General features: G+C 43.4%; 1 protein-coding gene across 4 annotated transcripts in view; it reads left to right on the forward strand.

The window, feature by feature from the left end:
* LOC147034655 (beta-1,3-N-acetylglucosaminyltransferase lunatic fringe-like) overlaps positions 1-14,347 on the forward strand; it is a 136,553-nt gene extending 122,206 nt beyond the window's left edge. For 2 of the 4 annotated variants that reach the window (XM_085886893.1, XM_085886912.1), the window contains 4 exons: positions 1,006-1,091; positions 1,489-1,654; positions 10,816-10,901; positions 12,459-14,347. In XM_085886893.1, the coding sequence (XP_085743019.1) occupies positions 1,006-1,091; positions 1,489-1,654; positions 10,816-10,901; positions 12,459-12,525 (405 nt within the window). In that variant the 3' untranslated portion in view covers positions 12,526-14,347. The other 2 variants (XM_085886882.1, XM_085886901.1) reach the window with 1 other exon arrangement.
* The last annotated feature ends 498 nt before the right edge of the window (positions 14,348-14,845 follow it).

The following is a 14,845-nucleotide window of genomic DNA, read 5'->3' on the forward strand; positions in this document are numbered from 1 at the left end:
TAATTTGGGGTTGTGTATGCTCAGCACCCATGAGAGACCAGATCAATTCTGATCACAAGCAATTTATAAGAGGAAGTATCAAACACATGCGTGTTCATTTGTCGATGCTAATACTGCAGTACGCTCTTAGACGACGCTCATGCGATGGAGGCACTTAGAGGAATACTGCATTTGTTTGACTTTCAAGCGTTATGTTTCCCCATTTGTATCATCCTCTTTAATCAGACACTTGATGAAGTCAATGTTTAAAAAAATTTAATCCTTATTTTATCACTTTGTTGATGCTTCCTGACTGTAACACCATCGAGATTGGTCCCTCAATGTATTTTGACCTTTTTCATGCCCTTTGCTGTTGGGCGTCTAATGGAATCGGTGGGCGCAGCAGCTGGGAGCAGTGGGTGGCAGCTCCACTCGGGTGAGAAGATAATTCTGTGGGACGAACCACGCTTTTTCAGCACTCGAAATTAGTGAGAACAGGCAGTCAGCGCTTTCTTCAGCCTCGCAATGCTCGGCACAAAAGCTGCTGACAAAGTCGTCCACAGCTTGGCACAGCAGTCGCTAAAGTGTGTCCCCTTATTGCAGTTTAGACAGTGCGGTGTCTGGCTAGGCCGGTGCCAGCCAGACTTTGCCTTCATCTCGTGCCTAAGCACCCTCGATAATAATTACTTACTTACATATGTCTAAAAACCTATAATTTGTTGTTGAACTTTAGTTGCATTTTTTTTTATGTGTGTGTGAGTGCAGCATTACATACAAGGAAATTGCTGCCAATTTTTATTGTTTTGTTTGGGTTCATAGTGTTGCTTTTATGATAAAGGAAGCACAGGAATGAAAAGGTATATCATATGCAGGAAGGGGAAAAAACAAACAAACAAAAAACATTGAGTCAAGCAAATGGCAGCATGACCTTTTGCCCCTAATTCTATCCAATGCCATTCCATTTACTCAACTCACACGGCTCAGCCTTGTTTTTCTTCTCGTAAACCCGTCCCGTACCCTTCACAGCACTCGGTCAATTTCTGGTTTGCTACTGGAGGGGCTGGTTTCTGTCTGAGTCGAGGCCTGGCGCTGAAAATGACCCCCTGGGCAAGGTGCATACGAACCTCCACATATTCCTAATATCATCCTTCACCACATTTATTCCTTTTCCTTGCAGCAGCATTCAAGTTTTACCTCCATAAGCAATGGTTGTCTGTTGTTTGCACATTGTGTTTGGCTTGTAAGATCACAAGATGTGCATTACCCAAAGGATGTTGCATTTGTGCACAGGGTAGTAGAGGGATGAAGGTTCGTGTGAAAGTGAGACAGAATAAACATGGATGATGATGATAAGGAAATTTAATTAGCAGCTACCCAAGTCCTTTTGGCTGTGTTGTCTAAGCACAAGGTAACATTCTTGCTTCCTGTCACCCTCCTTTTTCCTGTGCCACTTCCCTCCCGCCTCCCTTTCCCTCATTGCTTGGCACCACTGCTACAATGTGGCTGCAGCTCAGGCGTGTTTATGAGCACAGCGGAGCGCATTCGCCTGCCAGACGACTGCACAGTGGGTTACATTGCCGAGGCACTGTTGGGTGTCCCTCTTACACCTTGCGCCCTTTTCCACTCGCATCTTGAGAACCTGCAGCAGATCCCTCTTGCAGAGCTCCACAGACAGGTTATTGACGACTTTGGAAGCAATAATTGGATTTAGCTGGGAAGTGAAAAGTGGGGCAGGGCTTTGGTTAATGATGTATTGATAATTGGAGTACAAAGGATTGTGCTTTGTTATGGATGGTAGCAATGATAAATAAGTATGTTGAAATTGCACAATAAAAGATATGTTGATCGTAAAGGCTGGCACGTTGATCCTGAAATCACATGCCATTAGTTTGAGGGTTGTCAGCACAAATTGGGTACTTCATCCACAACCATGAGAAGAAAACATTGATATCACATGTGAAAAACTATTACATATAAGAATGGAATATTCTCTCTCGGTCTCGGTGTCTGTCTGTCTGTCTGTCTGTCGTCTGTCTGTCTGTCTCTCTCTTTCTCCCTGCTTGTTATATCCTCTCTCATCTCTCTCAAAATGAATCTCATGCAATTATGCAGATTTTCTTTTTTTCAGTGAAGCATTTTTGCAGAAACTAATCAGTCGTACAATTACTACAGAAAGGAAGGGAAATATTACAGGTCTGAAAAGGGAATATTGCACCAATTTGGTGGCTTTTTGCACTTGTACAATACAATATGAATTATTGATGCTTTTCTCAGAATCTCACAAACTTACAGTAATGTATTCCCCTGAAAAAAATGCTCTTTTTGTAAAACAGCTTGGAGGTAGATTCTGGATGTTCTTTTATCCCTTATTGTTTGAGAAACAGGCAGACTCTCTAACCCTCTAACAAGCGGTCTTTCTAACCCTCTAATAGGCAGACTCTAACCCTAAACAGGCAGACTCTCACCATAAACAGACAGACTCTCGAACCCTAATAACCAGTTAACTGCTGACCTAAGATGTGCAAGGTCTGAGCAAAACAAACTTTTACTCTCTGACTTCTGCGCTGAAAGCTCAACACGACTTTCTCATAACACGATTTTGAGTACATAATATGTAGCTAGATGCAGAAAGTGTTTACTCACACAAAATATGATGTAGCTCATTTCGTAATGTCACTTCTTTTTTTAAAATATTGCAACATCTTCAAGAAACTGAGAAACATTATCTTTGTGCATGATGAATACTGGCTTCCGTGCATACCAATTAGCAAAGCTTTAGCTTATAAGGATTTATGGTCAGCCCATGCACACTGAGTCCTCGTCTAGCAGACTGCAGTTCTTTTCTCATCAATCTACAATCATGAAACCTGTTTCCTCGTTGAAAGGTCAGAAACTATTTTTATTCTTCCAATCAATATTGAAAGATAAGTCGCAAAATATTGTCATGTTTATGGGGTCGATGGAGGAATTTCATTGGAAAGATATGATTGTATAGAGTTGCTTGGTCCGTGGACGTGTAGGAGACATCTCGATGTAAATTACGTAGGGAAACTGTGAGCTTAAGTGTTACTTGTTACCGCATGGGGGGGTGGTGCTGTGCTTAATTAGGTTGGGTTTAAGGATAAGTTCTCCCAGTACGTGATTACTCCCTGTGACCTTTTCCTATGTTTTTGTATTTCAAGACCGACAATAAAAGGGATCACGTCCTTAAAACAACAACCGGATTGCACGTCCGAGTAGACAGAAAGCCCCGCCCCCAGGGGTGACGGCTGGTGAAACCACGCCCCCGGAGTGGAGGATTGATGGGCGTGACATCAGAGGGAAGAAGAGCAAGAGTGCATCCAGAAGAGAAAGGGGAAGCCTCCCATTGCATGTGCAGAGAAATAGGTTGCGCTGTTTTGTGGCGAGTGGACCAAGTATGGGATTGAATCGGTGGTCGGAACACGACCAGAGAGAAGAAACAGAAGTCAGTGAGGCAGAAGGTTTGGCGGAGATGGGAGGATTGAGACAGGATCGGTGTTCTGAAAGGAGAACGAGGAGGACACAAATGTAGGAGGACACAATCGATTAAGGGGGTCTCGCTGGCTGGTTACGTCTAGACACAATGAAATAAAGCAACACAATTCTTATGTCGTGCTGTGAATTTGTCCGCATGACAGGGCAAGACGCTAGTCATCGACTGTTGGCTGCATCGTGTGAGACGTGCCTCAAAGCCTCGTGTTGTGCCATTCTGGGCGAGCCAGCCCGACATTCTGCGTTGGAGCGGCGTCGACCACCCCAGTCGTGAAGAGGAACTTTCACAATAGCTTGTAGGTTCTCTTGACAAAGGGACCATCTGCATAAATTACCTCCCGTACGCTTCCCGCAATGAGAGCGGCTTGACGCCATTTTTGGATGCGGTTTCCTGCCACGCAGAACAATGCGGCTCGGCCCCAAAGCTCATAAAAGATCACTTCTGGACCCAAAGCTAAGTGCCAGAATAAAGAAGGGATTTTTTTCTTTTGCTTTATCTTTCTTGATTCCAGAACCCAGAATTATGGAAGGTCACGATAAATAAGATCTGCTGATAGAGAGCTGACACCAGGAGAACAGGGCATTGCATATTGAACTGCAGTCCTACAAGAGCAAAGCCCAGGAAGTGGTGAACAGATGTCAGTGGGAAGAAAGTTGGAGCCAGGATAAATACCAACAGAAAGAACAGGAGCAGGCCTTTGAGCAGGCATACCGCCAAATGCGAGAGCAAGTTGAAGAGCTGAGAATTCGAGCAGAGAAGCTGGAGCAAGAGCTGCATAGGGCCAGAACACATCTCAGCTCACTCCAACTCTCATCGCAGGGAGCCGAACAGACAAGCGTAACAGCCCAAGATCAGGTGATGGCATTTGCATTAACCACAGTGGATGTTTGTCTGGCTTTTGTCTATCGTGGATGGTGGAATGCGGTTGCCGGCGTCCATGTGTGCCTGGGAGTTGTTATCCTCATGCTGGTTGTGGGTCAGCCAGTCATGGCCTTGTTCCGCCCTCGGCCTGGCGCACCAAAGAGACAGTTTTAACTGGGTCCACTGGGCTGTAGCAATGTCTGCCTGGATTATAGCTGTGCCCACAGTTTTTCCTGGAGGAGGATACAGGCATCGATTGGGATTGGATGAAAGAACTCAAGGTTTACCAGATCCTGGGGGAGGATACTGACATTGATTGGGAGTGGAGGAGAGAACATTAGGTCTACCAGATCCTGAAGGGGGATGCCGGCTTCTGGGAGTAGATGAGGGAAATTTGGGTCTAACAGTTCCTGGAGGAGGGGCAGGCATCGATCCTGCTGCCCCTCACAAGAATGTTTGGCGACGCAGTTGCTGTGGCTGGCCTGGTTCTTTGGCATCTCATTGAGGGTGTGCTTGAAGTGTACAATTGACCCAAACATTAGCAATGTTGGTTGACAAGATTTTGGAAAATATGAGCAAATTAAAAAAACAAACAAAGGTATGGAATCCAGGGAGATTGAAAGCAACGAATCCACAGGGGTGGATTGGAAGGTGCGAAGAAAACCTAGAAGGGGTGGATGACAGTCATGGACTCAACCAACCTGCGACAAGTTGCACTTAGGATAAGGCTGGAATAGTGATGCCTGCATTGAACCTTGCAGGAGCTACGGTTCCAGGAAGGGGGCTGTGTTATGTTTGTGGAGTAGATGGAGGAATTTCTTTGGAAAGATGGGATTGTATCGAGTTGCTTGGTTCGTGGACGTGTAGGAGACATCTCGATGTAAATTCAGTGGGGAAATTGTGAGCTTTAGTGTCACTTGTTACCACACGGGGGTGTTGTTGTGTTAAAATAGGTAGGGTTTAAGGATAAGTTCTCTCAGTACGTGATTACCCCCTGTGACTTTTTCCTATGTTTTTGTAATTCAAGACCGAAAATAAACAGGGACCACGTCCTTACAACGACGACAACTGAGCTGCATGTCCAAGCAGGCAGAAAGCGCCGCCTCCAGGGGTGACAGCTGGTGAAACCAGGATTGATAGACATGATGTCAGAGGGAAGAGGATTTAGAGACCAGAACGGGGAAGCCTCCAGTTGCGTGAGGAGAGAAAAATGTCGCACTGTTTTTGTGGCGAGTGTACCTCATATGGCATAGAATCAGTGGACAGAACACGACCACAGAGAAGAGACAGAAGCGATGAGGCAGAAGGTTCAGCAGAAACTGGAGAATTGAGACAGAATCGATGTTCTGAAAAGGAGAACGAGGAGGACACAAGTGTGGGAAGACACGATTGAGTATGGGGTTCTCACTGGCTGGTTATGTTTAGACACGATAAAATACAGCAAAACAATTCTCGTGTCGTACTATGAATTTGCCCCATGATGGGACAAGATGCTAGTCATAGACTGTTGGGCTGCATCATGTGAAAGGTGCCTCGGTGCCTCGTGTTGTGCCATTCTAGGTGAGCAAGCCCGGCATTCTGCAGAGGAGCGGCGTCGACTGCCCCAATCGTGAAGAGGAACTTTCACGACACCTTGTGGACTCTCTTGATGAAGGGACCATCCACATAAATTACCTCCCGTACTCTTCCCGCAATAAGAGCGGCTTGACGCCATTTTTGGATGCGGTTTCCTGCCACGCAGAACAATGCGGCTCGAACCCAAAGCTCATAAATGATTACTTCTGGACTCAAAGCAAAGTGCCAGAATAAAGGAGGGATTTTTCTTTTGCTTTATCTTTCCCCCTTATCCGTTTTTGTGTCTTACTGCAGAGGCGCCTCAAATAGGAATTTAGATTTAAGTTAACTCACGTCTTGATTTATTTCCATTATAACTGTTTGATTTTCTGTTTATTAAATCATTATTTATTGAATTTGCTGGTGTCCGTGTATCTGTTGTGGGTTCGAGATAAACCCCCTTGTGCTGTGCGTCCCTTATGCTTCCATCCTGGTGAAGCGCCTTGCTGTTTCTTTCCCACGCATGCCATAATCTCTGAGGATCTTGGCTGTAAGCCTCCAAGGGAAATTGTTTGGCCATCCGTCCAGGTCGGAGCAAACCCTCTGGACACGACAATGTTATATGCAGTAATAAATTTAGAATGCTGTAAAAAAATTCACTCAATAATTACATATAGTTAGCTTATAGCTAGGCATGGCTTTTTAACTTCCTGATTTTACAGTCTCTGCGGTTGCCCTGTGATGTCATAATTGTGAAATGTTCCTCCTGAGGATTTGTATGGATTAAATGTGATTTATAAAAATTTATTTTTGGTTAGGATCTCAGCGACAATGATAATGCACTCTGAACATTCATATAAAACTTACATATAATAATACACTCCAGTTGTGTATTGAGATTTCAAGGTACCCATCGATATGTAGGTATTTCTTAGCCTTCCTGCAATGCTGTCAACTAAGCAATTTGTACCGATGGAAGCACTCTGCATGTTGAGAAACTTGTACCAGGTACAATACGTCGCACATGGCAGTGTGTAGTTGCCTTTAAATTCAACACAAACCTCTTACACATATAACAAAATGTCAAAACACACGTTGTTCCCCCCACCAGCTCTTGCTGTCCTATCTCAACTTAATCAATGCATATAATGTCAATTCGGTAAATTGAGCAACAAACCCGAACTGAGCACAAACCTTTGAAGAACAAGGACAAATGTGTCCAAGAGCAGCGTCCTAAAGGTTTTGTCGGCTAAAAAAAAAAAAAAAAACGCCAAAAAACAACAACAACTTCCGATATTTCGTCACGTGCCTTGATTAAGCCAATAGCGAGACCCGTCATAATGTATTTACGATATATAGTGTATTTACGAAATAAATAGTGTATTTACGAAATAACAATACTGTAAATGGAATAATCTTTAAATAGTAACGTGAACTTTTCGAAACTTTAAAGCAAATGTCCGAATATATTTAAAAATTCATGATAGACACTCTCAAAAGGCACCGTCAATGTGAGGATGTGTACAAGTGCTTAGTGTTTAAGGAGATCCAGATCTTGTACATACAAGAGCTGAGTCCTGGAGGTTAAGGTTTTGTCTTCACAAGAAGAAGAAGAAGAAGAAGAAGAAGAACAACAACAACAACAACAACAACAACGCCAAGCTCTCTATGAGCAGCGTTCGCTACACGAGACGCTGCTAAAAACACAAATACCTCTCATAAAACTCCCATTGCAACATATTCTGGGGCTCTTAGCCCCAGCATATAAAAAGGGGATACCGTGTGTCATCTGAGATATTTCAGCCCAACATGAGGAGATCGTACCTGCGGTTAGCCTCTACAACTGTTGTGTTGAGCTTCCCTGTTCAACGTCTCATGCATTCATTTATGTCTGTTTGTTTGTGTTGTGAGCTTATTGGCTTCATTTGTTGATCTATTAATTAAACTCGGTGGTGTAATGGTTGGAGAGTCCGCTCTGAGTGTGGGAGGTCGGCGATTCGAACCCTGGCCGAGTCATACCAAAGACTTTAAAAATGGTATGTGCTACTTTGTTGCTTGATGCCCAGCATTTTAAAAGGATGGAGCATGGACAAACAACCATTTGTCGGTAATAATAGTGCAGGCTTTGCTCGGCCTAATGCATCGTTGCCAACTCCACCGCTTTACTGCTTTTATTGCCCAATAATAGCGAAAATACCACTTTTACAAAATCACATCTCATCAAAGTTTTTGAGAGATTTTCATGTTGTGACAAGGTTTCTGTCAGCCTTCGGGTCTAAATTCATCAAGAAAACATGATTATTGTGCTTTAATTTTGCATAAAAGAGTGTCTTAGAATGTACTACTTTAAGAATAGAATTACAAAATTTTCCTACATACGGAGGTGGTCACTCCCACCCCCCTCCCCTCCGAGACCCTCTACTCCCCTCCCAACCCCCCCTCGTTTACTTTGATCCCTCGCACCATGGATCTTTTTTCATCATCCCTCTTTTTCTTCTCTCAATGTTGGAAACTATGCTAATGGCCTCCTCCTACGTCGATGTAAAGGAACTCATGTTATAATGTATTAAGGTGGGAACAAGACTTTTGTCAAGGATTGTAATGGAGCAAAAATTGCAGTAGATATACAACTGAATAGAAGATGTGCGATAGTAGTGGAAAATAGCATGCGGAGTAGCTGTCGGTACAAAAGAATAAAAGTGAGGCAAAAAACATGCCTGGCACTGATGATGTAGATCGCAGAGCGTGGCGGAGAAGAAATAGAACAGAAGAAGAAAGTGAGGAGGAAATGGTGGCTAGAGAGGGGTGGGATGGAGGATGAGGAGGGGAGGGGGTGTTGTGTAACAGCATAGAAAGTGCTCACAGAAAGACACCAAGCTAAAGGAGTACATCCACTGTTCTGTCAGTGGCCCAGATGGTTTGGTGAAAATTCTAGCCTCGCAGGAATTGCCTGTTACTTCCACAATCATGTTAACAACAGGTAGATCAGGTTGCCCTAACCCCATACCACTGTCTTGTCATGCCACCTTGAGCACAGCTAGAAGCGCTCATCGACGAGCAGTTGATTGTTCAGACTCATCTGCAGGTGAAACGAGTTTATCAACTACAAATACATTTTCCAAGCCCATCATTTTTGATATGTGGACCGTTATAAAAAAAATAATTGATAACGGCCCAAATATCATCAAGCGAACTTGATCGTGATTGTGACTTGATCGTAACGGCTCTTAATGTACGTGATTGTGATCCCCCCTAAGATGACTCCGAACTTAAACCTGCAACGGTCGATGCTGCAAGCAGAGAAAGCTTGTCCGTATCATGATCGTGAGGAGGTGACGGACCAAATAGCCACCATCACCACACGAGAGGCATTGACCCTGATAGTTTGGGCAGGATTTAAAAAATTTGTTCAACCAATGCTTGCAGATAGATCTCGATCTTAATGACCAAGTCAATGGACAACGTGCTCATTGACAAAACACCAGGGTGATAGTTTATAGTGAGATCGGGAATCTAACCCATACTAAACAACTAAAAGGCGAGCGTACTACATCTGAGGTTTCCTGTAATCCAAAACTGACCTTGAGGGAAGAAGTAGTGGTCTGTCGGTTTTACACCACAACACCACTGTCCTGAGAAGAACCTGTGTACAAAGCAAGTACTTGACGCGTCGATAACAAGTATCCCATTCTACATTTGTCGGTCCATAACGAAGCATGGATTTGACCCACAGTGGGTTGTTGTGTTCGCTTGGATCGATTTACTTGGGGAATAAAAGGCGATTCTGGTGCTCGGTTTTTCTAATTGTTTTTGTCCAGTCAGGGTTATGGTATGCAGCTTTTTACTGAGGTTGATTATTTTCCATTGATCAATGAGAAATCCCCCAAGATGCCATGCCTCGTATCACCCTCTGCTGGTGTAAGTGCTGGCTGCATGCACCAATGGACTTCGTCAAGTCTCGCCGTGCATGTATTTTCCCTCGTACTGATAAAGTCTGACGAAGAAGATTGTACATCTTATGTAAAACAGTTGATAATGATGATGATAATATTTATTATTTATATAAACAAATCAATGTAGACATAGGGCTGGCAGGATGACCTAGTGGTACACACACTCACCTCCAAGCTGTTTAGCCTGAGTTTGAATCCCGACACAGCTATAAACTGTTATCCTGGTGTTTCACAGGCAAGGTGATTCATCAATGTGTGTGCTGTCCCTCGGATGAACGTTAAACTGGGCATCCTGTCTGCCGGCATTATTTAGTGGACTTCAAAGACCCCGCGGTGTCATTCTTGAAGAGTCGGCGAACTATTGCCGCCACCTTGAATAAATTCCAAATCCAGTGCTCTGTGTAGAGCTTGGTATATAAAAGAAAGAATGTAAGACATAGGATTCAAACTTGGAGCACATGAAATGCACGTCAATTAATACGACGGACAAAAGGAGAATGCAGAAGGCTAACCAGACTGTAGTTTAACTGTTTTCTGCAAAAACTGAGTTGCAGCCCCTTATCTCCATAGCAAATCAGCAGACCCCGGCTGTTGCGTCGACTTGCCACCAAGTTGGTTTGTCTGAAGCCAACCAAGTCGTCACCTTGCCTTTGTTATTCAATCTGCCCGAGCACTCGATCATAACAGTTTTCCCACTCTCGCTGATGGGTACAATAGGTTGTTGCATCGCGGTAATGCCGGGATCCGTGTCCAATAGTTGTAAGGCATACCTATTCAATGCGTAATGGAACATTGAGCAGAGTGATGGACTCCTTTAAACCGTGCACCATCACGTGCCTTGCCCTGTAACTGGATAAATCAATCTGCTGACTCACGGTGAAAGGCAAGTGTATTTTTGAATGTGGATAATTCTAACGTGCCTGTGTCTGTTTGTGCAATAACCATTGCTGTTAGGTCACCTTGAGCTACGGCACGTTTGAAAACAAGCGCAACGTCATAAACCTCAGTGGAGTCTTCCCAGTGGAACAGGATCCTTCCCGGTGAGGCGACGCTCAGCGTGCTGACATTGCATATGGTGAAAGGGAGAGATTGTGTGTGTGTGTGTGTGTGTGTGTGTGTGTGTGTGTGTGTGTGTGTGTGTGTGTGTGTGTGTGTGTGTGTGTGTGTGTGTGTGTGTGTGTGTGTGTTATTGATTGATTGATTTGTAGCTAAAACTTCACATGAAATATGTGTTGTAGATCATGCTTTGTCAGATTGTTGCCTTCATCATTTGATATTCTGTATTTGTCCCGTTGTCTGTGTGATTTGTAAACTCACCGTCGAATTGCAGTTTTATTAGATTTTTTTCCCCTCTTGTGCACTTTTTATTGGCATCTCCGATTGATAACGCAAAACTGTACCAATCTTTTTCAAGGCAGAATCAGCCTTCCATACAGGACTTGCAACCAATGTCTCAGAAAGGTAGCTTTATACAAGTTTTATCAACGTCGGTCACATTTAAAATATGCAATTTAACAGGAAACATGAATCAAATTCCTGTACCATTTGCCTGTAGATCGGACCTTTGGTGTTTGTTGGTTCTATTTTTGCGTAATTCTCTTTTCCCACCAGCTGTAAAGGAAATGGTTTGTTGGTTACATGGCCACTTGACTCAGTTTTACAAGAAATTTAACTACTCCGAATTTATATGAATACAATAGTTATAAAAGTTATCTGACATAAATGTTCCCTCCCTTTAATTGCAATTGCCACGTCTTTGAAGATTGCATCTTGTAGGGATATTGTAAGTGGTGGTTAAAACTGACAATAATAAAACAGTAACTTGGAGGTCGATTGTGAATCATCGATAAAAGCAAAAAAACAAAATCTATTTTTAATGGAGATTGTGTTTTTGTTTTAAGGGAATTAGCCGAACAAGTTGATGCTTGCGTCATGTAGGTTGTTGTTTTTTTTCACCTGTTGCTCCCCTTCCCCACACCCTCACCCAAGTATTTGAACCTGGGCTCCCCACACCAATATCCAGCAGTTCAGATTAGAATGCTGCAGGCCCAATTTTCTCCAATCAATTGTGCTTAATATCTCACACTTAGCCAATAAGCGTAAACTTTAAAGAAGTAATTAAATAAATAAATATAAACAGACAGACTTCGAGCCGTGGAATGGGCTCGCTCTGCTTTTTTGTACCTACATTAGGAGATTAAAAACAACTTTGGGAGAAAACCTTTCTTTTGCGATTTCATTCGGTTTGACATTTACACAAGATGCACAGATATCACAGCTCTGAAGCTACTTCAGGAGAGTGGCTGATATTGGTGGCATTGCAGGGTTGGATAACAGGTCTTACAAATCCTTGGTGCCCATTATACTGCAAATGAATGCACCTCTTTGTTACAGCTCCAAGTGCAAGTGGAAAACCATGAGCGTGTTGGCTCCGATACTTATATTATTAGGAATTGAAATTACCATTTTGTATAATTTAATGGCTCTTCGTCAATTGTCATTGTCTGAAGAGAGGTTGTGTTGTCCATTGCTCTGTCTTTATGAATACACACTATTTATACCACCTTCTTTCCTTCCACCCACCCCACTCCATGTAGGTTTTTATCTCTGCACTGCATTCTCTACCCTGATACAGACTGGTGCCCACAGGATGCTGGCTCCTGACATTCCAGATATCCAACTACAAACCAACTCACCTGCCTTTTGGCTTGCTCAATCTGCTTTTTTAAAATTTGTGCCTTGTTTTGGCTAATCTCCGAACTGTTCTCCATTCCTTCGCTCCCTGTTGTCTCTGTCCGCCTTTCAAGTCCATTATCAAAAACCAACTTTAATATTTGGAAACGACAACGTGCAGAAGGTCGATGTGGAATTTACCGTGATCCGAGCATGGACGGACTGACAAAGGCGTCGCCATTGTTCTCATTCCATTTTCTGCGGTGCACACTGTCCTTGTCCCAGTGTTGACACGAGGTCATATCAGTATATTTGTGAAAAGGAAGATGAACTCGAAGGGAGGGCTGTCCGTGAGGATTGCTAAGCACGTCTCTGGTGACCAGCGACTAAAATAAGCATGCTCAAGCCACGCCACGCTACGCCTCGTGCCATTAAAATTTCCATGCCATGCCTTATTCTGTCATCACGCTGAGTGTCATGTGATGCCAAACGTACTTATCGTTCCTAGATTTACCGACGTGTGCCTTTAGTAGTGGAGCCTTGTGCTGTTCGGCTGCTCAAGCTTGTATTTCAGCATAAATTATTCCAATATTTTGTTCAGAACTTAACTTCTTGTTTGTGATTTCTACCAATTGCCGAGAATGTTTGCCACGCCGTGGTCGATCTGATCGTTTGTGGAGCTAGTTTATCGCTGTGCATTACATTCTGCTTCAAACGATGATTTCAGATCGCTGACGGTTCTCTGAATTTCACTGCCATCTCTCAGAGCAGAATCCACATGAGGACGTCGTCGTCACTTTTCAATGTAATGTAACAGGTGCCGGAGGAATCGAGTGCGTTCCTTCGAACGGCAGGTGACGCTGTCGGTTCTGCATCTTGGCTGGCTCTAGTCAAGAACTGCTTGCACCTTTCAGCGTTAGTATGATGCCATCAAATCCATCAGGAACTCAACCTTGTGTTCATTTATTTTCAGAATCACTGGCGTTGAAGAAACGGAGAGCTCACCGTGACTTAATCTCACTCACTTTTTGGTGTACATCATTATTTCGCCAGCAATCAAACCTATCGTTTGATTTGACCCAAGAAAGGGAATGTAACGTTTACCTAATTAGTTGGTTTCTCCTGCAGCATGGCCGGGATCCAACCCGCACTGCTGCTCCTGCACTGATAAGCTTCTCTCGCTTTCTGCCCAGGTTTCGTGCTTCATAGGTGGAGTGAGGGAAAATGAAACTCTTGCGGTTTTTATCATTAATTTTCTAACCTTTGGAATTCTCCGGGTCGACCCCTTTCGACTTTGCCTTAAACTCAGGCGAAGACTCCGCTTTGTGGCATGGTTCCGAGAAGCGTTTATCGTAGTAATGTTTGCAACGGTCTCCACTCGATGCAAGAGTTGATAACATGGGCGCGATACCTCGCACAGTATTTTACCCAAAACATTTGACTCTAACCTTTGCCCCTTCCCTTTCACACATGTGCTTGCCTTTTCATGTGTATGTATGTATGTATGTATGTATGTATGTGTATGGATATTTATATATTCATATATCGATGCCCTTAATATGTGTGGGACCAAAGCTGGTATTAAATCCTTTTGTTGCTGTGAGTGAGGAAGGTTGCTGTTGCTCCTGTCAAAGGGATTATCACTCCAATGTGAAAATGAAGTTGAACCATCATGTGTAGTTTGCGTTGTGAATAGTCCTGGTGACTTTCACATCCAACGTTTGCTTTTACTTTTGTACAGAAAGAGCTTTTTACTCTTGTAGCAAAACAACTGCATTGTCGGTACAATATTAAACCTACATTTTGGAATTGCCTTCTTTTTTTCCAGTTGAGGTTTTTCTTCATGGTCTCTTTGCCTTTAAATCAGGGATTGTTTTTTTGTTTGTTTGTTTTTTCCCTCGAGTTTCATATTAACCTGGTTAAATTAACCTGGTTAAATTTCATATTAACCTGTTACAAACAGCTGCCTAAGACTGGTGTTCATGTGAACTTGTCAAAATTTTATGCGATCAGTAAGTGCAGGTCGCTTCCTTTGGGTGGTAGTGATGCTTTATGGACGTCTCTCGGGTGTACCTTTTGATGAAGGGTGGGGGGCAGTGGTTGTTGGCACCCGTTCGGTCTGTTCATGGACGGAAATATTCCCGAAGAGGAACCGTTTACGAGACCGTTTATCTTGCGGTTTAAACTCCGTGCCATTTCCTTTATTGTGAGATTGCATGGAAATGCAATTTTTCTGTTTTCTTGTTTCCTTGGTATAGGAAGCACAAAACGACTGGAATTTGTGCAATATAATCGATACCATGTTGTTTGG

This window comes from Eptatretus burgeri, chromosome 1 (assembly GCF_056783735.1).
Source record: "Eptatretus burgeri isolate ZD-2024b chromosome 1, Ebu_testis_v1, whole genome shotgun sequence".
Lineage (NCBI taxonomy): Eukaryota > Metazoa > Chordata > Myxini > Myxiniformes > Myxinidae > Eptatretus > Eptatretus burgeri.